At 40.0% G+C, this 23,486-nt stretch overlaps 2 protein-coding genes and 1 long non-coding RNA gene across 5 annotated transcripts; 1 reads left to right on the forward strand and 2 right to left on the reverse strand.

The window, feature by feature from the left end:
- Positions 1 to 4,153: 4,153 nt before the first annotated feature.
- On the forward strand, positions 4,154 to 7,242 carry LOC122839851. Its single transcript, XR_006372128.1, has 3 exons — positions 4,154 to 4,412; positions 6,820 to 6,948; positions 7,174 to 7,242. It is a non-coding gene; the product is annotated as an uncharacterized LOC122839851 (long non-coding RNA).
- Positions 7,243 to 11,941: 4,699 nt separating this feature from the next.
- LOC122839852 (gap junction alpha-3 protein-like) lies at positions 11,942 to 16,848 on the reverse strand. Of its 3 annotated transcripts, none has more exons than XM_044131838.1 (3): positions 16,356 to 16,848; positions 15,761 to 15,822; positions 11,942 to 14,776 (listed from the first exon to the last, which is right to left on the reverse strand). In XM_044131838.1, exon 3 carries the CDS (start codon positions 14,739 to 14,741, stop codon positions 13,353 to 13,355), a length of 1,389 nt encoding a protein of 462 aa, XP_043987773.1. In that variant the 5' UTR covers positions 14,742 to 14,776; positions 15,761 to 15,822; positions 16,356 to 16,848; the 3' UTR covers positions 11,942 to 13,352. The 3 variants fall into 3 exon arrangements, with proteins under 3 accessions (XP_043987773.1, XP_043987775.1, XP_043987774.1); XM_044131840.1 differs by having other exon boundaries at positions 16,275 to 16,848; XM_044131839.1 differs by having other exon boundaries at positions 15,977 to 16,848.
- Positions 16,849 to 17,399: 551 nt separating this feature from the next.
- Positions 17,400 to 23,042, reverse strand: gjb8 (gap junction protein beta 8). Its single transcript, XM_044131843.1, has 2 exons — positions 22,866 to 23,042; positions 17,400 to 21,632 (listed from the first exon to the last, which is right to left on the reverse strand). Exon 2 carries the CDS (start codon positions 21,604 to 21,606, stop codon positions 20,827 to 20,829), a length of 780 nt encoding a protein of 259 aa, XP_043987778.1. The 5' UTR covers positions 21,607 to 21,632; positions 22,866 to 23,042; the 3' UTR covers positions 17,400 to 20,826.
- Positions 23,043 to 23,486: the final 444 nt, after the last annotated feature.

A 23,486-nucleotide genomic window follows, 5' to 3' on the forward strand; every position in this document is an offset into this window, starting at 1 on the left:
CAAAAATATTAATTCATCCTGACGATGAGACGGATTCAAAGTCGATCACTTCGAATTTGATTTACTCAAATTGGTAAATTTCTAGCTAAGGAGCCCCAGCTGACTGCATTGAGTCAATTCTGCAGCAATTCCTTGTAGGACGGATGCATGTGGCGAAAGTGGAGAGGAAAACGCCTTTTAGCAGGAAGAAACCTGCCCTGTTGCTGCTGTCCACGTTTCCCCCATCAGATTCGGTTCTCGCCGCTCCGCACCGCCCAGGCGGCAAAATATGCGCAACCCTGAAAGCTCAAACAACGTGTGGTTTTGGGGTGTAGGTTTTTTCGCTACTTATGTTGTGGTTAGTTGAAACGCCGACAGAATTAACAGCTCACCTCACAGGATCAGGACACATTGATGCATACATTTATCAAATAAAATCAAAATAAATAAACGCTTATTAGGTGTGGAACAATAGTGCCTCGCCTCATTTGCATATTGCTGGCATGAATAAAGAAAACGTTTCCTCTCCTTTTGAAAACCAAAGGGCACTTTCTCATTTCTCCCACTAGTAGGCGCTAAACCCCCGCTGTGAACCACTCCCCCCCCAGAAACGGGAGTAATTTCCTGAACTCCTTGTAATTCTGCACAATATCAGCATCCAGCCTGTCGAACTGTAGCGACCATCATGAGCCATCAGACAAACCGCTGGGACCGGAGCGCCGCCTGCAGCTACTGACGTAAGGCGACCTTCCCAAAACCCTGTGCACCCCCAACCCCGCCCCCAGCCTCTCGCTGCCCCGGCCTCGCCCTCCATGGAGCCGAGCAATCCCTCGTTGCTGCTGAAGGTGGACGGTCACAGGGACGAACCGCCGTTGCACAAGCCGGGCATTTGAAGAGGCCAGCTTTTTCCTTTCTGTGCTCTCGGAGTTGGCCGGGCTCCAATAATTTGACCCATTGATCCGGAGCTAAAGCAGCCCTGTGCGCCCACGCGGCCCGTCCTGCGAGGGAGCAGGCAGGGTGTAAAAACATTTTTTCACCCTTGTGTTTTTGTTTTGTTTTTTTGTTTTTTTACTTTTTTTTTTTTTTGTTTGGGCTCAATCCCCAGCTCTTTCAGGCAGCACAAAGAAAGCGCTGCACTCAGCAGGGTCGTGTGGACGAGGGCCGGGGGCGAGACTATAGGCGGCGATTAGGGCCTCTAATGTGCAACGAATCCTCTTTGAATCACATCATATGAACTAATGTCGCCATTTAATGATGAAACAACCAAGAGCTGCTGCTTAAATCTCCGTAGGAGCTGTTTCAGACCACCTTTTTGCTAAGATTATCTCCAGCTAACAACTTCGTTGGTCCTTCCTAAATTTAGTCTTGAAAAACCTGGTAAGACAAATTGTCCTAAAAAAACAAAAAAAGTCAAAGTATGGCTTTGAGTGAATATTCTGAACTGAATGCAAACTTAAGTAAACTAAAAGGCTCCCGCACCCCCCTAAAAATTACGTAAAAGTTCCCGAGAAGTGAATGTGAGAGTAGATTTTATCTTCACATAACATGACTAATACAAATACTTTATTTAGTAACACTTTATTTGAAGGTGTGTGCTGCATTAGACTGACACACCTTTTATACGTCGTGTCATTACGTGTGACTAGGTAAATAATGACACTTTTAATGCAACATTGAAGCTTGCATCAAAAATCTAGTACAGGTATCAACTGTTACTGGTTCACTCAACCCAGAGCAGGAGAAACTCTAAAGAAACGACTCATTACCTTCAACATTTATAGAATCAAACACGGAGAACCACTATCAAGACTCCAGAGGAAACCCTACTATTATTTTTTAAATTCTTATTATTAAACACAGAGAACCAATATGTAGTTCTATACTTTTATTTTTTGTATTTCCTCTAACTCGTTTAAAGCGCTTACAATTGTCTTGTTGCTGAAAATGCGCTATATAAACAAACTTGCCTTACCTAAGCTACAGTGTACATAAAATATAGTTAACAAAACGTAAACTTCCAAGTACACTGCCTCATTTTTAGCATAAAACAAGTAGACTCGTTAACTGGGACTCCAATTAACGAGTCCCAGGAGCAGATTCTCCACAGAGCAGAGCTTCACTTGAAGGTGAAGCTCTGCAGCAACAAGCGGAGCAGCAAAACATCACGTCGAGCACGCGACGCGTCCAGCTAGCAGCTAGCTAGCTACTCGACCTGACCGTCTTCCGCTTTACGAGCGAGCGCGTTCGATTTGCAAGCAGAACTGCGCGCGCAGCTACGTTACGGAGACTTTTCGGCAAACTATAAAAAGTGAAGGTCGAAAAGAATTAGTGTTAATTTTCTGCAGAGAAACCCCGATGAGTAACTCCAAATAAAATACAAAATGAGAGATGGAGGAACTCGGCGAGTCGTGAATTCAGAGTTCTGAGTTTTATGCTCTCAGGTGAAGGCAGCCAGGTGCATTGTGGGTCATCGTACTTCCACACGAGTCCTTCACGCTCAATAATAATAATACTAATTCGCGCCATGTAAGGCCCTCTCTTGCTGTCTGAGCAGTCAGTCAAAACAAGCCTCCCAACATGGCCACACAGCAAACAAATGCTGCAACATTACATCATTTAAAGGCAATAAAACAAGAGAGGCATATTAATAGCAGCAGCAAAGCTTGGAGGGTGACCTGTTTTATTTATTTATCCCGAAAAACAAAGCGTGACAGAGGAACTGCTTACCTACTTCATACAACAAAATGTCAGACTTTTATTGGTTTATGCCACTGCTTTCTCCAGCAGATTCTGTTTCTGAAGGAGGTCAGATTGAACCAAACAGAACATCAGCTTTAAAGACCCGCTTCATGTGCCAATATCAATGAGTCTAATGTTTTGCTTTATTTTTATTTTTTTTAACATCTTTGCATAAAGTTTAATTGTTGTTTGGGAAACTGTTAATGGTGCTCTGCAAAGGTGCAATTATTTACTCAAGAAACTGTCTTTTGTGATAAAAAAAAATAAATCTTATGCTGGTATCTTTATTTGTCTGTCATAAGCTAAACACTTTGTTGCTTTCTTCATTTGTTTATAGTGAATAACCTTTAAAGGTATGGTGTTAAAAATATTTTATTGGGATTTTATGCAATTAGAGCCCATTTGGGAAGAAAATGATCAATTTTTGAATTACTTTTTTGTTTATTTTGCCAATAACAAAAAGAAATGAATGTTATGTGTTTATTGTAAATAAATTTTGAAGGTATAGTGTTTTGCAAAAATGTGGTTAGAAACACAAAATTTAAAATAGCTTGTGGGGATTATTTGGAATTGGAGCATGTTTAAGTGGGGGGAAAAAAAGATTCATGGTTGTTTTTGGGGTTTTTTTGTTAATTTTTGTTTCTGTTGGCAATAAAAATTATAAAGGTTTGTCGATACTGAGGGAACCAGGAATTCCAGCTGCTATTTTTTTTACAAATGTCTCTACCGATTTTGCAAAAAAAAAAAAGAAAAGATATATATATATATATATATATATATATATATATATATATATATATATATATATATATATATATATATATATATATATATATATATATATATATATATATTTCCGCACATTCTTCTTTGTAAAATAGTCATATTAGATAGAGATCCTCTGTGAAGTTTAATTTTCAAGTCTGGACTTTGACTGGGCCGTTTTAATCATTCTACTGTAGCGTTGCCTGGTTGTTTTCTGAGCCTCTTTCCGAGTCTCAAACTTCCACTTTTTGACTCACTCTCTGGATAAAGAGGTCAACTGTGGGCTGCTTCACGTGGTCTATCACACAACGTCCCAATAAAAGTCATCGACGTTTGTGTTTGTAACACGTCGGAAGCGACTTAAGTTCTCTTTACACCGAACGTCCGAGAAAAGAAAACATTCCGGAGACATTAAAGGTTTTGTCCCGACTCATAAAAGTTTCCATCCAACAAAAGGCCGTCTTTTCACGAGCCAGAGGTCAGGCCTCCGAGAAACAAATTCATCACACTCCTGAAATACATAAAGAGGGCCTGAGGTATTTGTGGTGTGGTCTGAGTGTGAATTTGTTGGGTGATTAAAGGCTAAATTTAGCCTCCTGTCCGCTGAGGGCCGCAGGCCAGCGAGCCAGTGACAGACGTTTGCTTTCTCTTTTCCACCACTGGGCCAAGTGGGGCTTTACAGGGACCAAACTGGACAAATACCACTGTTCCTGGAAGTGAACTTCTTTTCTTCTCTCTCTCTACACACTGCAACACATCTTGTCTTGCATTATTTTATTAAATATTTCCTTCACTGAAGGCCAGTGTTGTGAAGTAACGAAGTACAAGTACTTAGTTACTGTACTGAAGCACAATTTTCGTGTATCTGTACTTTACTTAAGTAGATTTAATAATGGATACTTTCGACTTTTACTCCACTACATTTTACAGTAAGTATCTGTACTTTCTACTTCACTACATTTCTACAAAACTGTCTCGTTACATCCAAGTCGCATTGAGCTTTTTTTTTTTTTTTTGTTAAAATGTGATATTCAGGGACTTAACAAGGCGCTGTAAAATCCAAGCAATAACATGACCTACTAATTACGTGTGTCTGTTGTCACCCATCGATTCTTCTGGACGGATTTTTGGTCGCCTGTCATGGTGGCTTACAGGCTGAGTAACCACACAGTGCTCCTTCTTGCTTGTTGCTCCTTGAACAGTGTTCATAGTTGAGCGTTGTTTCTTTAACAAAGACAGAACAAAGAGTTTGTAATAATAATGAAACTGGTAAAAGTTATTTCAGCTCTACGTATTTCATATCTAGGTGTTCCATATAATCTGGCTGCTTGGTTTAAGTAACTCAAGCAGCCAGAGTATCGCTTCATACTATTGTTGTAGTATGAAGCGATACTACAACAATAATTATCGACATGCTTTCTTATTGCTTTGCATATATTAAATGTCAAATGCAACTACATGTACCGCAATTCAATTAAGTTCTAATTCAGTCAGACTGGTCAGTTTTAAAATGTCTATTAAAAAGGTTGTCTCATTGCAAAAATATCACAGTATTGTATTTTATTTAATGTCAAAAATCCAAATAACAATGAAACAAAAGAAAAAAGCTCCAGAAAAACTCTGTTGTACTGTGTAAAAATGTCCTGGAGTGGAAATTGACTGGTTTAATAAGGTCTCCTGTCGCTCCTCGGCCACTGGACCAAAGAGCCCAGCACCTCACTGCCCAACTCTGGACCTGCACTAAGGAGTCCGGCTCTCACTCTAACATGAGGCTTCACCCTTTACAAGATGCTGAATTGAGTAATGTATGTGAAGTAATGTGAAATCAAAGTCAATTTCATGCAAACAAAATTATTATTTTTTGATGATTCTTTCTTATGGAAACTACACAATACTGCCCCAAAGTTATATTTATATATACATATATATCTATAAATATATATTTATTTATATATATATATATATATATATATATATATATATATATATATATATATATATATATATATATATATATATATACACAGTACAGACCAAAAGTTTGGGAACAACTTCTCATTGAATTCAATTACAAAGTGTGTCCAAACTTTTGGTCTGTACTGTATATACTGTATGTCAAATATGACTTGAAAGACATTTAAATTTGTAACCTTGAAATTGGGCCCCTGTCTCTTTATAAAACTCCTGAAACCCCGCCTACAGGAAGTCATCACAGCATGGCTCCTCTATTAACCCTTCAATGTTTTGTACAGCTGAATGGTTGCCACGAGATATTTCAAATATTTCTCAAACATGCATTAAATAATCAAAGCAACAATACATGTATGTTTTTGATGAGGGAAGAACATTGTAACAAGATGTATAGCTCAAAAAAGTCAATTTTACATAACACCGCCCCTTTAAAACGCTCCATGTTGGTACCAAACATAATGTATTAATGCATGCATTAATAAAAATGTAACAGTACCAAAACAACAAACGTCATATGAGCCTTTGAGTTTTATTTAAGGTCCAGTGGTGAACCTGGAATCATTACAAAAACATTCTAAGTATTTGGAACGCTCCCAAAACTTGGAGCCCTGGGCTACTGCCCTTATAAACCCCTTGTAAAGTCCAGCCTCTTTTCAGAGGGTTTTACCAGAAAACTCCCTGTAGATCAGTACTTTCTGAAATAATCACACCAGCAAATACAACTAATCCACTCTATAAGTTACTTTTCATCCATTCCTCACTCTGCAGTGAAGATTAGTTCTGGGTCGGTTTTTTTTTTTAAACACTCTTAGACTTTTTAGGTTTTTTACCATTATTTTTGTTTGGTTTCCCCAGCGTCCTATGTTTGGGTCTTCCTTCCTTCTACCTTTGTCCATGTCACCTCAAGCGCTCAGTAAACGGCCCTTGGTTTCCTTTTGCATGGGCAGAAATGCTTGACATTGTTTTCTGCTGTTTGTTCAGCTGTGCTCAGTGAAGTCCTGTTTTCTGCCTCTGGCTTGTTGTTGGGGAATCACACTGTGCTCCAGTACTTTTAATGAATGAATGTAAAATCAAGATTTCTCACTGCCAATAAATTTGGTTATTCATTACAAAGGAATATAACTTTGAGAAAACCATCTCCATGGTACGATGAGTAAATAAGCCGGTTTTTAAACCCACATTAAATTACTAAAAATCAATGTTTTTTTTTCTTCTAAGGTGAACACTTACTGGTGGTTTTCTGCAGCTACCACCTCCAACTCATTTGTACCTCATACCATGTCGCCATTAAGGTGATAAAGTGTGAGTTTCACCCATCTCCGCCATGTCTTGAGCAGAGTTGTAAATCCATTTTTTCTCGCGCAGCTGTGTTAGAAGCGTGGCTCTCAGGTGTGAGACCAGCACCCTCGTCGCATTTTAACCGTCTCTGGATGTCGTTATGAAACGAGCCGGACTCGGTTCACTCCTCGTCAGAATGTGGAGGGAGGAACAGAGGTGAGAGGCTATAGAAAAACTAACAGGAAGTCAGAAGTACGGGAAAAAGAGAGAAACGTCTCGACTTTTCGTTTGATGTCCTCAGCATCAAAGCCAAATAAAGTGCATTTAATTATGAATCAATTATATCTTTTATTAAAACATATGAAGGTAAAGTGTTAATAAATAAAGACCAAGCTATTTTTTTTTTTTGCAATTTGGTTGCCACAATGGGGGAACAAACAGGGAGACGCTGAACCGCCCAATGACAACTAGGAGATAAAGGCCATTCTGCCCGGTAACAAACGCCTACAAGTAAAAAAAAAAATGTCCCCTCTCTATTCTCTGCATTTTTCATAATAAAACATTGACAACCACATATAAGCTTTTTTTTCCCCCTTCCAGGTTTTTTTGTGGGCTCTAGTGTCCCTTATATGACAGCAGGCTGACAGGAAAGGGGGAGGACATGCGGTAAATGTCGCCGGGTCCAGGAATCAAACCTGCGACGGCCGCGAGGACTCAAGGCCTCCAATATGGGTTGCGCTATCTCCTACGCCACCACAGCACGCCCCACGTATAAGCTTTTTTGTTTGTTTGTTTTTAACTGTTTATGCTACCTCTGGGTATTTCTGTCTCTTAAATTCATTTTTTTCTGTAAAACTGGCCTTCAGAGGAAAGAGTGTCAAAAATGTTTGTTTTTTTTATTTAACCCCTTTTTACAGAATAGGTAAAAAGGAACTTTTTCAGTTATTTTAAATATTTCTTTTCAGCGATGGTAAGTTTCATATTAAATTAAATCCAGAGAGCCATGAGAAATGTTCAAAGTAACGTTGTTCATGATGCTGCAACATCTCTGATGTAGCCAGCAGCAGCTGAAATGAATAAATAGTGAAGAAAACAAAGGAAAAGTGACGCAGTGACAACAAAGTTTAAAAAGTAAACGTTAATGTGTGCTGAGTCTGGATTAGGCTTAGAATAAGCTTGGGTTTCAGATCTGAAACCCTTAAGCAGGTCTTAAATATTCCTGATTTAAAATGTTTTTATTGGTTTGATATAAAATTATAATCTTATTTGTTGTGTTATTGCGATAAACAATGATATTGTTGTTTTGAGACCATGTCCAAGTAATATAATGGTAATAATGTCATAAAAAAGCAAGGACACATTCTCAAAGATTAATTTAAATTCTAATGAACATTTAACACTGGAACTGGGAGACATTTGAAATATCCAAAAATAAACAAAAACAACTGAAATAACAAATAAAATGAATTATGAAAAAAATTATCTTTAAAAAACGGATAGCTGTGCTTAAAGCACAAGACTGAAGACTTTTATTATTTATTTTTTAGTAGAAAGAGAGAAAAAAGAGAAAAGCAGTGAATCAAGCAAATGAAAACTTTTTTTTTTTTTTTTTTTTTTTTATCCTGAAATTAATTGATTTATTGTTTATTTTGACCAGCCTAGTTACTGACATAGATTGGTATTTAAATTTGGCTTTAAATATTCTAACTTAATGAATGGGTCAATATGTCTAAAACAAAAGCCTACACTGTAAAAAAATAAAAATAAAAATGTCAACATTACTTTTTTGTAACAGTCAAAATACTGTAGCACCTTAGACTTGTGGTTGTTGTTGTTTTTTTTATTTAAAAAAAAAAAAAGATTAATTATAGTTCATTGTGTTTAAGTTCAGAGGTTTCACATATCATCATTTTTTCACTTTACTTTTTCCCCTTTAGCCCAAGTTACATGTTTTTATGCTGCAGGAGGAAACCAGGACAGGAACAGGAAACCCAACAAACTACAACAGGAAATGTTCCAACACATGTTCCCACCAAGCTGCGTTATGTGCTCCATCTCCTTACATTTCATCTGTTGGATTTAGACAATTATTATTATTTTTTTGTCAGTGTAGATCAAACGGTACTCTGGAATACTAGTTATTATTTAGATTTCAAACTTGAGTCACTTCCACAGCTTCGTGTTCCTGCGAATGATGAATTTCATCCATTGCGTAAAGACAACGCCAGAACGGCATGTATGGTACAAAAAAATTTATTTAGTAACAGTTTTTTTTTTTGTAAACACTTGAGGTAAATTAACATTTACATCAACTTGTCCTTACAAATAGCATCATTCATACACAAGGCACTTCTCTTGTTTAAAAACAGCGTTTGAAAACAGATTGTGAGCGTCGTGAGATGGTTCCTTCTCCCTGATGGGCCAGAGACATCATGCTCCTCATGAAAAAAAAAAATTAATGAAAAAAATACTGTTGGTGGAAAGAGAGCTTCAAGTAGTCACGGGGACAACGCTCTTTGAACCCAACATCCTGTCAGGGTCGCGGGGTCGGGGAACGGCAGGGCCGCCTTGATATGTGACGTCTGACCGGAGTCCCAGCAGGTTTCTGGGAACACATTAACTAAACAAACGCAAAGATATTCCAGCTGTTTTTGTTTTTCCTCTCCTTTTTCAATGTCCGGACACTTTGCTATCAGTGCGTGAGACGAATGAGCCTTTTGGTAATATTCCTATGTCTGTGAACAGTTGTGGTTTTTAAGACTTTTCACCCTGTCATTAGCAGCCTTGTGTCACATTACGTCTCTCTGCCTCTTAATACTGTTAGATCTGTTACTGTAGAGGAGCACCTTTCCTTCCTAAGTGTGCAAGTACCGACTTCTAAAATGTAAACGTTAAAAATCATACATAATAATAATAATAATAGCTAAAGAGCAAGTCTGTCTGGTGCTTTAAAAAAAAAAAATTTGAAGTCACAAAGGCTGGTTTTAGCTTTGTGTTTTATCCTTGCATAGTTTTATACCTATCCTTATACCTATAAATAAGGTATAGTATGCTTGGACTATACAGTAACATGATTTTGTAGCGTCTCTACTTTGCTGAAAAATGAAAAATGTCCTCCTTTACCCTGTTCCTACTCCTGTGTCTCACTGCAGCTGCTGGCTGTGCAGATGACATGTGAAATACTGCCTACATAAAATAGTATTAAAGGAAGGAGTTTCATATTTTTGAAGTGAAGTTCTGTGACATGACTAGCTACAGCAGCAGATAACCCACTTAGTCTCTTCATTTAGTAAGTCCTCATGAGTTGGTTCTGAAGGTTGAAGGTCATGTCTAGTCTAATATGGGACAAGACCAAATTATACGTCAGTTGTATTAAAATAACTCTGACGTCAAATATGCCAGTGGTTTATGTGAACACTGTTTTATGAAGCTTTAAATCATTTTCACATTTTGAAATATCAACATATGAAATGGAAGTCGGAGGCAGTTATCTTCATATTCAAATTATGTACTAATCCTGGAAGATCTCAGGTATTTGTTGCAGTTTAAGCTAGTGCTTTTTCCTTTTTATAGTGCTTTACTTTTATATTATTTACATGTAGCTATGAAACTGTGCTTAGTTTGCTCTACACATCTCACATAGGAACGCCACTGGCGGCGACTCAACTCTGACCTCCGTTTCAAGTGTTAAAAAAAAAATCAGCATTTTGAATAGCCATTGACTGACATTTTGAGATTTGAGCATTTTTAAGATGGTAGAAGATTGGGGATTTGGCCTTTTTGGATTAGCTAGCTGCTAGCTTCAGCCTAGCTAGCTAGCTACTAGCTTCTGTCTCCAGGGCTAGTTACTGTGGATTTATACTAATGAAGATGCCTTGAGACTTATCTATTGCAAGTAAGTTATTAACTGCTTATATACCTTTAGGAGAACTTCACTTTAAAATCCTAAACTTTGAGATTTTTATGAACTCTCAGAGAATACCACTTCGAGATATGAGGATTTTTAAAAGGTCAGAATACTGGGGATTTGGTCTTTTTGAATTAGCTAGCTGCTAGCTTCAGTCTCAGATGCTGAAGCTAGCTACTAGCTTCTGCCACTGAGGAGGAAGCTAGCTAGTAGCTTCTGTCTTCAGAGCTTGCTAAAGTGAATTTATACTAATGAAGATGCCTTGAGACTTATGTATTGCAAGTAAGTTAACTGCTCATATACCTTTAGCATAACTTCACTAGCTGCTAGCTTCAGTCTAGCTAGCTTCAGTCTCAGATGCTGAATCTTCAAGCTTCTGTCTCCAGGGCTAGCTAATGTGATTTATACCAATAACAATCTCTTGATACTTATCTATTGCAAGTAAGATATTAACTGCTTAAAAACCTTTAGCAGAACTTCACTTTTAAATCCTAAACTGTCCCTCTAATTCTTCATTGTGCTGTTTTGCTCAGTAACATGTCAAGTACAGATCAGGTTTTTCACTCAGGTGTGCCGGTGAGTGGCTCGTGACAATATACCGTAGATTAAGGTTAATGTAAAGTGAAACGGCATTTTGAAAATGCTTGCGGCGTGAACAACCAAACAGGACAGTGACACAGAAGCGCGTGGCGGTTGATGAGTTAACATCTCAGGTTCTCTGAAGGTGTCTAAGTATCTCAACGAGCACAAGAGGAATAAAAAGCATTAGTGGGGTACTGCACAACAGCGTTTCAAAAACGCACAACAGCTGTTTTTGTTTTTTCTTTTTAATCTGAGTTGCTGCTCAGTCAAAAACTGACTACTACAGGGATGGGGTATGTGAGTAAAATTCAATTCAGTTTCTTAAAAAAATAGCACTTTTCAGAATAAAACTAATGAAGAAGCACATGAAGTGTGTAACAATAAAAAATAATGGAGATTCCAAGGTTGCTTTTGTTGTTCAGGTGTGATTAAAAATGTAGTTGTGGGTATGTGAGGGAAGAAAATTACCCACCAAAATAACAACAAAATACTTGTTACAAATCCTTAACCAAAACCCTCTGGGATGCTATATTTTGAACATTAGGTTGGCTGGCGTATTTTTGCATTATATTTTAAAAGTTTTTGGCATGCAATAACTTTGTGCAATATATTTTTACTTACTTGAAAGCAGAGGCAGGTAACCATTTTCTCTGAGAGGACAAGGTCATTTATGGGAATCACTTGGTTAATTTTGACCTGCATTGGTTTTTTTAAAATTTATTTTTCCTTCATCCTGATTGATCCTGATTTTAAAACATTGGCAAAAGAGATACATAGTGGACTTAGGGTCAAACTAAGTTAGTGCATCGGTGATTTGTAGGACTACACTTTCCGCAATGATCTGTCTTGAAAACAATTATGTTGTCACATCTTGTTAAAAAAAACAACAACATCTACAACCTTTTAATGTGAATATTGATTTCAGAGTCTTTAGTAAATCCTCATACTGAACAATAAGTAAGCTAACATGAATTGCTCTTTGTTATGCCATAACATAGAGCAATGACATTTTGCTTCCTGCAGCTGAAATGCAAATTTTCATTCACTATTAGGCCGTATCAAGGAACACCAGGGTTTTTAAGTTTTATAAACACTAACATTTTCTGTTATACCACTCCTACTATTCGAATCATCTTAATAAAATCTCAGAGAAAGTGCCAAAGTGCTTTCTCTCCCACTTGTTGCTGTGCACTGCTGGGCAGCTGGCCAAGACAAAGCCACTACATGTTTCCCACTCTGAAACTGAAACAGCACCAGCAATCCCTCTTAAGAAGGCAGTTCTGTTCTAAAACGACAACAAGTGACATGTCTAAAGCGGCTGACCGGATAGGCTTGCTACCTGAACAAATAGCCAAGCTAATAACCAGCTTTAGATGACGTGGACAAAGCAGTATTTAACATAAGAATCTCATTATCTTGACACAGACATTAGGAAAATATGTCAGTTTGCGTCAACAAATAAGAGTGAAACACCACTAAGTCTTCCACCAAACCAGGTTGCTAAAATTTGCCTTTAACAACATAGAATTTTACCTTCTGCTTTTTGTTAAAAGGTGTGATCATACTTTTTGTGCACTGTCCTAACAAACCTTACATAAGCAGCTCTACAATTCACCGACTGCACTAAAAGGCTACAGCTGGAGGAGATAGTATTTGACCCAGGACCCTCAACTGAGTCTCCAGAGTCCAAACCCCTTCCCGGTTCTCACCTGGTGGCAGCTGCCGCACTTACAAATGAAAACCTGTCTGTTATAGCTAATGACTCGTAAATTTAGTTTGTGTTAAAGGTTGACAACTGATAAGTTTGCGTTAGGCCATATTTGATCCATGGGATCAAATATTTGAAAGCCAGAAAAGGACTTAGATTGGTGGGGCTAGGGAGCGACGGGTGAAGTTGGACCCTTCTGTCTGGGGAAGTGATTCCATACTAGCAGCTACATTTTATGATGATTTGCTTTCCTGCCTCTCGTTACTTTGTCTTTTTGTATTTTTTTTAGATCTTGTTCCTACCTAAAGCAAGTATGTATTGCTTTCCTTGAGTGTTTAACAATCACAATGTTTGAGGGCGTGGTAGAGGGAAGCCGGAGGTGCTGTTGGAGGGGTTGGGGGACCCTAAAGGGCCAAAGCGCTTCTAGACAGCCAGGTCGCTTGGCCTGGCCCTGACGTTGCTGCTCTTGCTCGCCCGGCTGAGCCGCCGAGGGTCTGTGCTGGCCATGAGCGGAGGCTCGTGCATCTCCACCGTCGTGATGGTGCGGTGGACCTCCTCCTGCGTGTTGTCGCCTCCTCCGGTGGCTGGGCTGCTGCCGCCGGTGCTGCCTGAGGCGGCGTTGTTGGTGGTGTTGGCATTGCTGTTGGTGTTGTTGCTGGGAAGAAGCAGCGCAGCACCAGCCGGCGTCTGCTGCTGTTCGTTCTCATTGTTGGCAGAAGAAGACGGGGATGGCGAGGGGGAACCCATCTCCCGAGTCTGCTGCTCGGTGGCCAGGTTGGCCCAGTTCTGCTGCGTGGCCAGCCTGTGGTTGTTGCTGATGTAGTACTGAGAAGGGGAAGAAGACTGGCGAAGGGACTCTTCCTGCTGGAGGTCACCCATCTTGAACTCCGCTGCTGAAGCCATTGCCACCGGCTTTACAGGTGGCAGGAACGCCCCGCTGCCTGCCGTCACGTCTATGTAGTTGGGAGGGTAGCTGAGGCTGGATGGGACAGTTCTGGAGACCAAGGCCAAACACTGAGACGCTTCAGCATTGGTGTGCTGCAGCGACTTGCTGTCAGGGACGAACTCATTCGTCATGCCCTGCTTGAGTTTCTTCCATCCGAGGTGATAGATCTCTAACAAATTCAGCAAAAGAGACACGCAAGCCACCACAAGCATAAATATAATAAAAATGGTCTTTTCAGTGGGCCTTGATATGAAGCAGTCAACGGTGTTGGGGCACGGCCAACGTGCGCATTTGTACAGGGGCCTCAGCTGGAAGCCATACAGGAAATACTGGCCCAAAATGAAACCCACTTCAAACAGGGTCTTGAAAATAATATTGAACACGTAGGTGCGCAGGAGCGCACCTCTGATGCGGATTTTGCCGTGCTCGTCTCTGATGGGCGGCTTCTCCTTCTTCCCGCCGCCTCCGGAGTCGCCGCCGTTTCTGTAAAGGAGTTCCTTCTCCTCTTGGAACCTGTTCGCTTTGCGCATCTCCTCCTCCTTCTCCTTCCGCTTCTCCTCCATGCGGACGATGTGCAGCACGTGGCCCAGGTAGATGAGGGTCGGCGTGGACACGAAGATGATCTGCAGCACCCAGAAGCGGATGTGCGAGATGGGGAAGGCCTCGTCGTAGCAGACGTTCTCGCAACCGGGCTGCTGGGTGTTGCAGGTGAAGTCGGACTGCTCGTCGCCCCAGACCTCTTCAGCCGCGGCGCCGAGCACCAGGATCCTGAAGATGAAGAGGACGGTCAGCCAGACTTTGCCGATGACTGTTGAGTGCTCCTGAGCATTCTCCAGCAGCCGCCCCAGAAAGCTCCAGTCGCCCATGCTTCCACGTTTCTATCCTACGGAGAAAGTACAGGCTGGGGGTGGAGTAGAAATAAAATAAAATAAAATAAAATAAAAACAGAAGAAAGAGGAAGAGATTATGTCAAGAGAAACAAACGACCAATGACTCTTGAAACAGCTTCAAGGGACGAAGGCTCTTACCCTGAACTGAGACACTGTACATAGACACATACAACAACCGTTGGCATAAAACCGTCTATACCACTGAATACCTATCAGAAGAGGATCTGAACACAAAGCTGCAGCCTTTCAATACAGATGCTGGTATACTGTACAAGCCACCTGTGTGATTGAAGCCCAGTTCATTGGCTTTTCTCTCTGTGTCTGTGTCAGGCCCTGTCTCTGTCTCCCACCTGCTCGCTCCGCTGCCCAGCAGGCATGTGCTGAGATCGACATTATTATGTTCGAAAACAGCATTTAGCAGAGATGGGGCTCTGGGATGCCACAACGCGCGCACACACACACACACATACACACACATACTGATATACACACATTTACATATCCCTCCCTCCCCTCACCCCAGTCTCTGTCTGGTGTAACACACACAAAAAATCTGCCTGAACCATATATAAAAAAAATCTGTTACTGTATTTTTGACATAAGAATAAGATGTAACATGTTATTAAAACTCAAAATAGAAATTTAAAATAGGCTGAACATGTAAATACATCTTAAATAGCATTTTAGTTTGACGTGTGGTAAAAATGTTCAAATTATCTCCAATTACTATTTTCTGGGGCCAAAATTGATGAATTCAGATTTTTTTCTGGTAAATAAATAGAAGCCAGAGTAAAGAGTCGTTTTTAATCGAGTCAGTTTCAACGCCCTACAACTACATCGATCATTGTCTGAAATCTTAAATCAACTATTTCCAGTGGCTTTTAAAACTGTATTTCAACAGGTGTTTTTGCCAGCAGTTTGAAATGAACATGTAATAAATTGAGAAAATGGCAAAAACATTTGAATCAAAACTACATTTTAGAGGAAACACTTACTGAAAACCCCTTGAATTAAAGGTGACAAATCCATCGACTAAGGTTCACAACCCGTTTGACACCTAGAAGAGAAAAGCATTTGACAACATCAAATTAATTAGACCTTTGAGGCTTTGCAATAAAAAGCTGAACTCACGCTGCAGTTGAACACTTAGATACAAAATGACATCTAGAAACAGGAAAAAGGCTGACTACTGAAGACACTCTGCTTGTTACCTGCTGTAAACTTTGCAAGACATGAAGGAATCCCACAGAGGTTACCCTCACTGAGTCAGAAAGTTTTCCTTTCCACTTTGCGGTAACTTTTCAGTGGCAAAACTTCAAATTCAGCAAAGGTTTGCGGCATTTAGGCCCGCCAGCCCGAGCAGAGTCAGGTTCAAATACAAAGCCATACGTGCCAGACTCACAATGCAGAGTGTGCCAGAGTGCCCAAACTCCCTTTAAGCGCCACAAGCTTTGTCAGGCCTTTTGTCCCTCTGTTGTTCGGTAAAACCCCGGAGCTGCTCTTAATTACCTTCTGATTTCTTCATTAACTCCCTCCTGACGGCCAGAGGGAGGAAAAGTTTCGGGTCGTTTCAGCGTTTGTCCGTCATACCTTTGAAGATGTCAGAGTCACACAGGAAGATGAAATCCATCAGCCCGTCAGCGGTGGCATGGTCGGAAAAGCGTCGAGACCTCCTGCCGAGAGGCTCCCCGAAGACTTACTTCTCTAATGATTTCATCAGCTCTTTGTTTGATTGTTTGTTTTAAATGTTGCCGCAAAAAGAAGAAAAAACACTCACGAACTGACTTTTCCAGCTCCCTGGTCGGTCCTGGGGCTATAAGTAGTTTCTCGTATTCTCGTCACAGTAAATAATAATAATAATAAGGAGACGAAGAAGAAGAAGAAAAAAAAGTTGCCCTCTGTTTGTTGTCAGTTTATGGAGCATCGGCCTGGAGACGCAGATGTTGCTCGGTTAAACGGAGCTGGGACCCTTTTCCACCCATGTCTGGGCTGTCACACTGTGTGACCACGCATGAGTGAATCCACGGAGTCATCTGCCTGTCCAGAGTCACACCACGCCCCGTGTCAACATACCCCCCACCCCACACACACACCCTCCACCCAAAAATAAATCTACGGGCAATAATAATAATAATAATAATAATAATAATAATAATAATAATAATAATAATAATAATAATAATAATAATAATAATAATAAATGGGGCAATATTTACATTTACAGTATTTCCAAATGAGACCAATTAGAAAAAAATTCTGCTTTGGGATTACTGTAACAATAAGATGAATACAGAGATACATGTCGTAATCTTGCTTGACCTCAAGATATTAATATCTTGTAATTAAAAAGTTGCATTTAAAAACTAACATAAGACATTGCGATGTAGCCTTTAGTCAAAGTGTGATCCCCAACCACGAGTTTCAGGACACCTTGTGTAATGAAAGCGCATATGAATACAAAAATTAATACATAAACAACGAACCACACAGGTAGAGGTCATGATGTGCCCTTGAACTAATGCTTGACCCTCAACTTTCTTTTTTTCAGAAAACTTAATACCTTGAAATGATACTATCTGATCTTCTCCAACACCAAATAAATGAGCAATAGAAGAAAGAAAAAGAGTTGAGAAGTTGTGTTTTCACTAATTTATGAAAAATTTCTCAAAGGAAAAAACAAATCGAAGGATCAAAGTGCAAGTGTACAAGACATCTCATACAAAAATCACAATCCGAAGCATCTCATTGGTTCATTTCTCTCTGTTAGCGTTGCATAGCTGTTAGAATCAAACTGTTACATCACTGTGGAAGCAAAGTCAGTTTTAAAGTCTGCAGCGATGGAAAAAAATAAAATAAAATAATTACACCAGGAAGTCAAAGGTAAGAGCGGGTTTAAAATCTTTCTTTTCTTTTTAAACAACTCTAAAATTCCCAGAGTGCAACACTGTGCGGGTCACTCCATCAGCCAGAGATGTTACACAACCAAACCACGCCGAGTGTCTAACCCGGCTTTACTTTCTATAACAGGGGAATTTACACGTCTAATCGGCGCCAGCGCATCTCACTTAGCGGTCATTGCGCAATCACAGAGTCACCAGCCGGGTGCCCGTTTCGACAGACCGATGTGACCAATCCGTGACGTCTATTCCTGGACGGAGGGACGACGAAGACGTGTTTGGGTTTGAGATTTGTCTTCATTAGGAGGCCGAGCTGTGATCAGAGCGCCGGCTGAAATAAGGCGCACGCTGAAAGCGGATCCATTTAGGGCGGGGTCGGTAACTGAAGCTGTGCATAAAAGCGATAAATGGATCCAGTTGGCAATATCTGTATTTGTCAGCGTATTTCCATTCAGAAAAGCGTTGAATTTAGGCGAACCAAACATTACAAAGCAAAGACGAAGCTCAGCCCATTGCGATGGAGACCAGGGGCTCCATTCCTAATAAGTGATTATTGATATTATATTTGTTTACAGAACAAGTGCTTTTTGTTTCAGTTCTTTATTTCAGTAACATTGACATGTATTTAAACATACTTTCAGGACAGGGGGACTGTGGGGAAATGTTGGTTTGTTTCAATTTGAGGTGAATCGTTCCAGTCTTACCTTTGTCTCCTCAGCAGGGTGGAGCAGCAAAGGGAGCTCCATGTGCTGTTGAAAAGCTCCTGGAACGCACCATTTTCAATTAAAGTCATATTAAGTTACATTTAATCTTTGATTGACTTTAGATCAGTTTAGTTCTAATAATTTGCATTATTAGATTTGTGTTTGGTTTGGGTAAATAATTATTTCTTGTCTGGTGTTGGAATCGCCCCAGCGTATAAAAGCCAACTTCTTTGTCTCACTGTAAAAACATGGGTGTCGGTGTAACTGTGACCTGCAGCTCTAAATAAATCTACCTCGACTTCACTTTGTTGCCTCGCCTCCTTTCCTGAATGCAGAGCCTCTGCCAGTCAAAGTGACACCCATCAAAATAATCCATACTTCTGGAAGATTTAGATTTCAAATGGTTTCCATTCGTCCGAGACGTCTGTTAGTGTCAAGAAATGACACAAAGGATAATACAACAATGTATGAGGAGGATCGATAAAAAAAAACAAAAAACAAACAAAAAAAAAGCAGTCTTTTAGTTGTAGTTTATTAAAATAATCTCAGTGATCAATGGAAAAGTATTTAATCGCTGGATGTTCCCAGAACTACTTGTTCGATCTTCGATAAGCTCCAAATCTTCGAGTCTGAATGTCCTCCTTATCAATCTTAAGGTCCCCAAACATAAAAATGACTTCAAGTCAATGGAATCGTTTTTGTAAAAATGATCAGATTATTTTAAACCTAAATCTACCAGGGCGACGGATAATTTAGGATTTGACTGTGCATATTTCTGAAAACACTATTCATCTGTGCAAAACTTTGCAAAAGTATTCACACCGCTTAAATTCTCACACAATTTGTCACATTACAACCATATACCGCTTAGCTGTGAAGCATGGTGGTGATAGTATCATGCTGTGGGTTTAGGACAGCTGGCTGATGGGTAATAGTGGAACAAAATCAATTAGAGGCCATCAAAAGATTTGAGACTATAGAACAATCTCACTTAAGAGGCATACATTATCATGTGTTTAAAATGGCCCAGTCAAAGTCCAAGAAAGACAAATAATAATTTAGGGAAAGAGATGAAAATTGATGTTCACAATCACAAAATGTATCCACCTCTTTGGTATAAAAGTCCAATAAAAATACATTGATGTTTGTGGTTGTATGACAGGACGTGAGATGTTCAAGTGGTATGAATTGCTTTGTGAGACGAAAAAAAAAAAGAAGAATAAAATCTAATGGTTTAAGAACATTATAATCAGGCAAAAGCTAAAAGATGAATTTGGTTGATTAAACTGGAAACATGACAGCTCTATTCTGTATCTGGAGCTCATTGTCCCTTTTCTCTGTCCAGGATTCATTTCAGAGACTTTTCACACGTTCACTGTTAACTTTTGATTGAACACCAGACTGATAGACAGTTTTCTTCCTGAATCTGTTAAAATGCTCTTTATATTATTGCACCTTTTTTTATGTCTTATATTTTTTTTAAAAGGGAAATGCTGTCTTGATTTTGTCTTGTATTTGAGTCACAAAACAACAACAACAATAACATTTGATTGATTTTAGTCTCTTCATAAAGAGAAACGCCTGCATTCTTCCCAGTTAAATTCTTACACTCAAAAACGTAAACGTGAAAAGACGATTTAGTCAACACAGCTACATTTTGAACCAATCCGCCTTTGATCAATTGCCTTGAAAAGTAGAAATCCCTTTAATTAATTCTCGCCTCTTCTCGTTGCTCACCACTAGATGTCAGTGTAGGCTCATTCCTCCATTGCAATAGCGCCCTTAAACTTGTTACAGCTTCAGGTTTCAACCGGAAGTCAAAGACATAACTCTCAATAATAATAATAATAATAATAATAATAATAATAATAATAATAATAATAATAATAATAATAATAATAATAATAATAATAATCAAGGTATCACTTGGCATTTTGCAATCTCCTGGGGTTTTCCGTGAGAACAAATTATTATTTTACTTCTTATGCGTAGCTTCGTGCTGGTTCTTAATCTATCGGTATTCTTGGCAAAATATTCTCTAACCAAAACATTGCTATAAAGCAAGGAGTTATTGCACATTTTATATCTAATCAAATATGCCTTTGAGATTACAGCAAGAGGTAATATTTGATTAAGACGTAAACTAATATTTGTTAAACTGTTTTGATTGTTAGTTAGCTAGCTAGGTAAGTGGCTAGGTAGAACTCAAACTAAACTAAAAAAGAAAAATACTCAGCTGTGAACAGCACTACAGTGCATGAGTGGAAAAATTAAGGTCACGCGTGAAAATCTTTTTTTAAAATGCCGCCGAGATCCAATTCCCTCGGGACGACACGAGTTCTGCTGCAGGTTAAGACGCAGAACTACAACTTTCCCACAGGAATACAGACTCTGTACCCCACTAGACGGCTCTAATGGAGGTTCACGGATGAATCTAGAGTCCATCCCTCTCGTCGCTCTTCAGCACACGGTCTTGTTGCTGGACGAATCCGTGGAGGACGACAACAGCCTCTCGTTCTTCTTGTTGTCCCTCGACACGCTCTCCGCGTAGGGGTGTTTCCTCTTGCCCGACCTGTCCATGCACCTCAGGAGTGCCTTGACGATGAGGTAGAACAGCTCGGCCACGTTCAGCACCATGCAGATGGCCGAAGAGGCCACCATGAAGATGGTGAAGACCGTCTTCTCCGTCGGTCGGGAGATGAAGCAGTCCACCTTGTTGGGGCAGGGCCACTGCTCACACTTCACGAGCCGGGGCATCTGGAAGCCGTCGTAGACGAAGTACAGCGCGTACATGAAGCCCCCCTCAAAGATGAGGCGGAAGAACAGGCTGCAGGTGTAGGTCCACCAAAGTGGGCCCGTGATGGGCAGACGCCTTTTTTTCAGGATCTCAAGGTCGGAGTTTTCGGTGCTGTTGGAGGCCAGAATGGTCCTCTTGTCGCCGCGCTTCCTGTACGCGACGTGCATGGCGACGAGCAGGGCCGGCGTGGAGACGAAGATGAGCTGCAGGCACCACATGCGGATGTGCGACACGGGGAAGAAATGGTCGTAGCACACGTTCTTGCAACCGGGCTGCTGCGTGTTGCACGTGAAGTCTGACTGCTCGTCGCCCCAAACGCTCTCGGCAGCCAGGACCAGGATGGTGATGCGGAAGATGAAGAGGACGGAGAGCCAGATCTTCCCGAGGCTGGTGGAGTGTTTGTTGACGCCGCCCAGCTGGGCGTAGAGTGCCCCCCAACTCATTGTGGTGACGAGGTCCGTGGAAGGTCCTGGAGGAGTCAAAAGAAGGTATCGGCTGAGTAAACCTTGCTGGCGTACTGAGCTCACTTAGAAAACTCGACCTGTCCTGATGTCTCTGACTACTGTGTACAAAAGCCACCACCATCTGCATCACGTGAAAAACAAGACGGCCTTAAACAGACTTTTGGACATGTAGGAATGGTGTATTTTAAAGTCAAACTGTCACAACTTCAGGGAAGTAATGTCTCTATATGACAAAGCTAAGCTAACAGTTTGACAACTGTTGGCTTTAGCAACCATTCATTCAACCATTTAGCAACCGGGATGCAGAGACATCCCGGTTAACTTAGCAGGTCGTTACATAAAAGTGGCAATGATGCCATTTAAACACTAAAGAAGACTTTACAAAGATTCACTTCATTTCAAAAAGACATTTTATTTCACTATTGTTTTATATTTGTAAGAACAAATTGCACTATTATCAAAAATATAAAAGCTTACCACATCAAGTATCTTGGTCAGGTGACCGTCTATCAGACGACGAAGACATTTACCGTCAGGTTCAAATGTTATGAACATAAGCTAATGTGCTAGCTCGGTAATCTGGATATTGCTCAGATAAAGTTAAGCTGAGCCTGATACATCATATTGTACCACACGGACACACATATGGTGCAATTATAACAAAATACTTTTGTTAAAAAGTCCCACATGGACCAGTTTATGTCTGGCTTTTTAATCTTATGTATTAACCTATTTTTAGACTGAACGAGCCTAATTATTCTATTGTTAACTAAAGTTATATGGTGCAGTAAGACATACGTCTATACTTTTGAAAACATTGGTCTGCCTCCTAAAAGATTAGGGATCTTTTTATGTAATTTATGTCCTCTTACCTCCTTTATTATTACTATTATCAATTTATTTATGTCATTTCAACTGCGAGTCTGTAATAAAGCCTAACTATATACAACTCTATTAAGTCAGAAGTAATAAAAGGCTTAAAACATGGTTCAAAAAACAATATTACACTCAAAATTAGTTGACCAAAAGAACACTAATTGCGTATCTAACGAGATCTACATTAACTTTCACGGATAGTATTACTTTGTATTGTAATGTTATTTCGTATTTTAGAACAGAATCCTACCAAATACGGACTTCTCAATCAATAAAATGTCCATTAAAAATGATCAAAACAATTAAGCATGTGGGGGGCAAATGATGAAAAAAAAGATCCAACCTGCGTTCCCCACACTTACCTTCCTGTAAGGTAACTTTGCCCTGTTTGTCCTATAAATTAAGATGAAGGTTTTTCCCATGAAGAAGGAGAAGTAGTTGGTCCTAATGTCCTGCGCGGCGCGGCAGAATGAAGAGCGTTTGCGGACGAGCGCAGTCGCGTCTTTGCGCAGCGCAGAGTGAGGCGCACCTGAGTCTGCGGAGGCTTTCCATTATCCTTTCCCCCCCCTGTAGACAGAGAGGGAGGGAGGCGGGGAGGGGAGGGGCCAGGCCGAGGCACAGCGTGGGGTCAGAAACATCTGAGGTTCCAAGAGATTCATGACTGATAGGAACAGCTCCACTTCCTAATTATTTAACTGGGTTAAAATATTTGTAGGCTAATTAAATTAAATACAGCTGTATCCTTTTGTCCAACCCTTTTAGACACTTTTGCAATATTTAATATGAAATATTTTTTGCTTGTGTTACTGCTAATGGCATCAAGTTTCCCGAACATCCATGACGACATTTAATTTCTTATCGAACCTTTAAACAACTGAAAATTTACACATGGACTATACAATCAATCAATCAATCAAATTTTATTTGTATAGCACATTTCAGCAGCAAGGCATTTCAAGGTGCTTTACATCATAACAAAGACA

This window comes from Gambusia affinis, linkage group LG11 (assembly GCF_019740435.1).
Source record: "Gambusia affinis linkage group LG11, SWU_Gaff_1.0, whole genome shotgun sequence".
Classification (NCBI taxonomy): Eukaryota; Metazoa; Chordata; class Actinopteri; order Cyprinodontiformes; family Poeciliidae; genus Gambusia; species Gambusia affinis.

Excerpts from the sequence above, each read along its gene's own strand:
- LOC122839852 (XM_044131838.1), bottom strand. The coding sequence starts at position 14,741 with ATGGGCGACTGGAGCTTTCTGGGGCGGCTGCTGGAGAATGCTCAGGAG.
- gjb8 (XM_044131843.1), bottom strand. The coding sequence starts at position 21,606 with ATGAGTTGGGGGGCACTCTACGCCCAGCTGGGCGGCGTCAACAAACAC.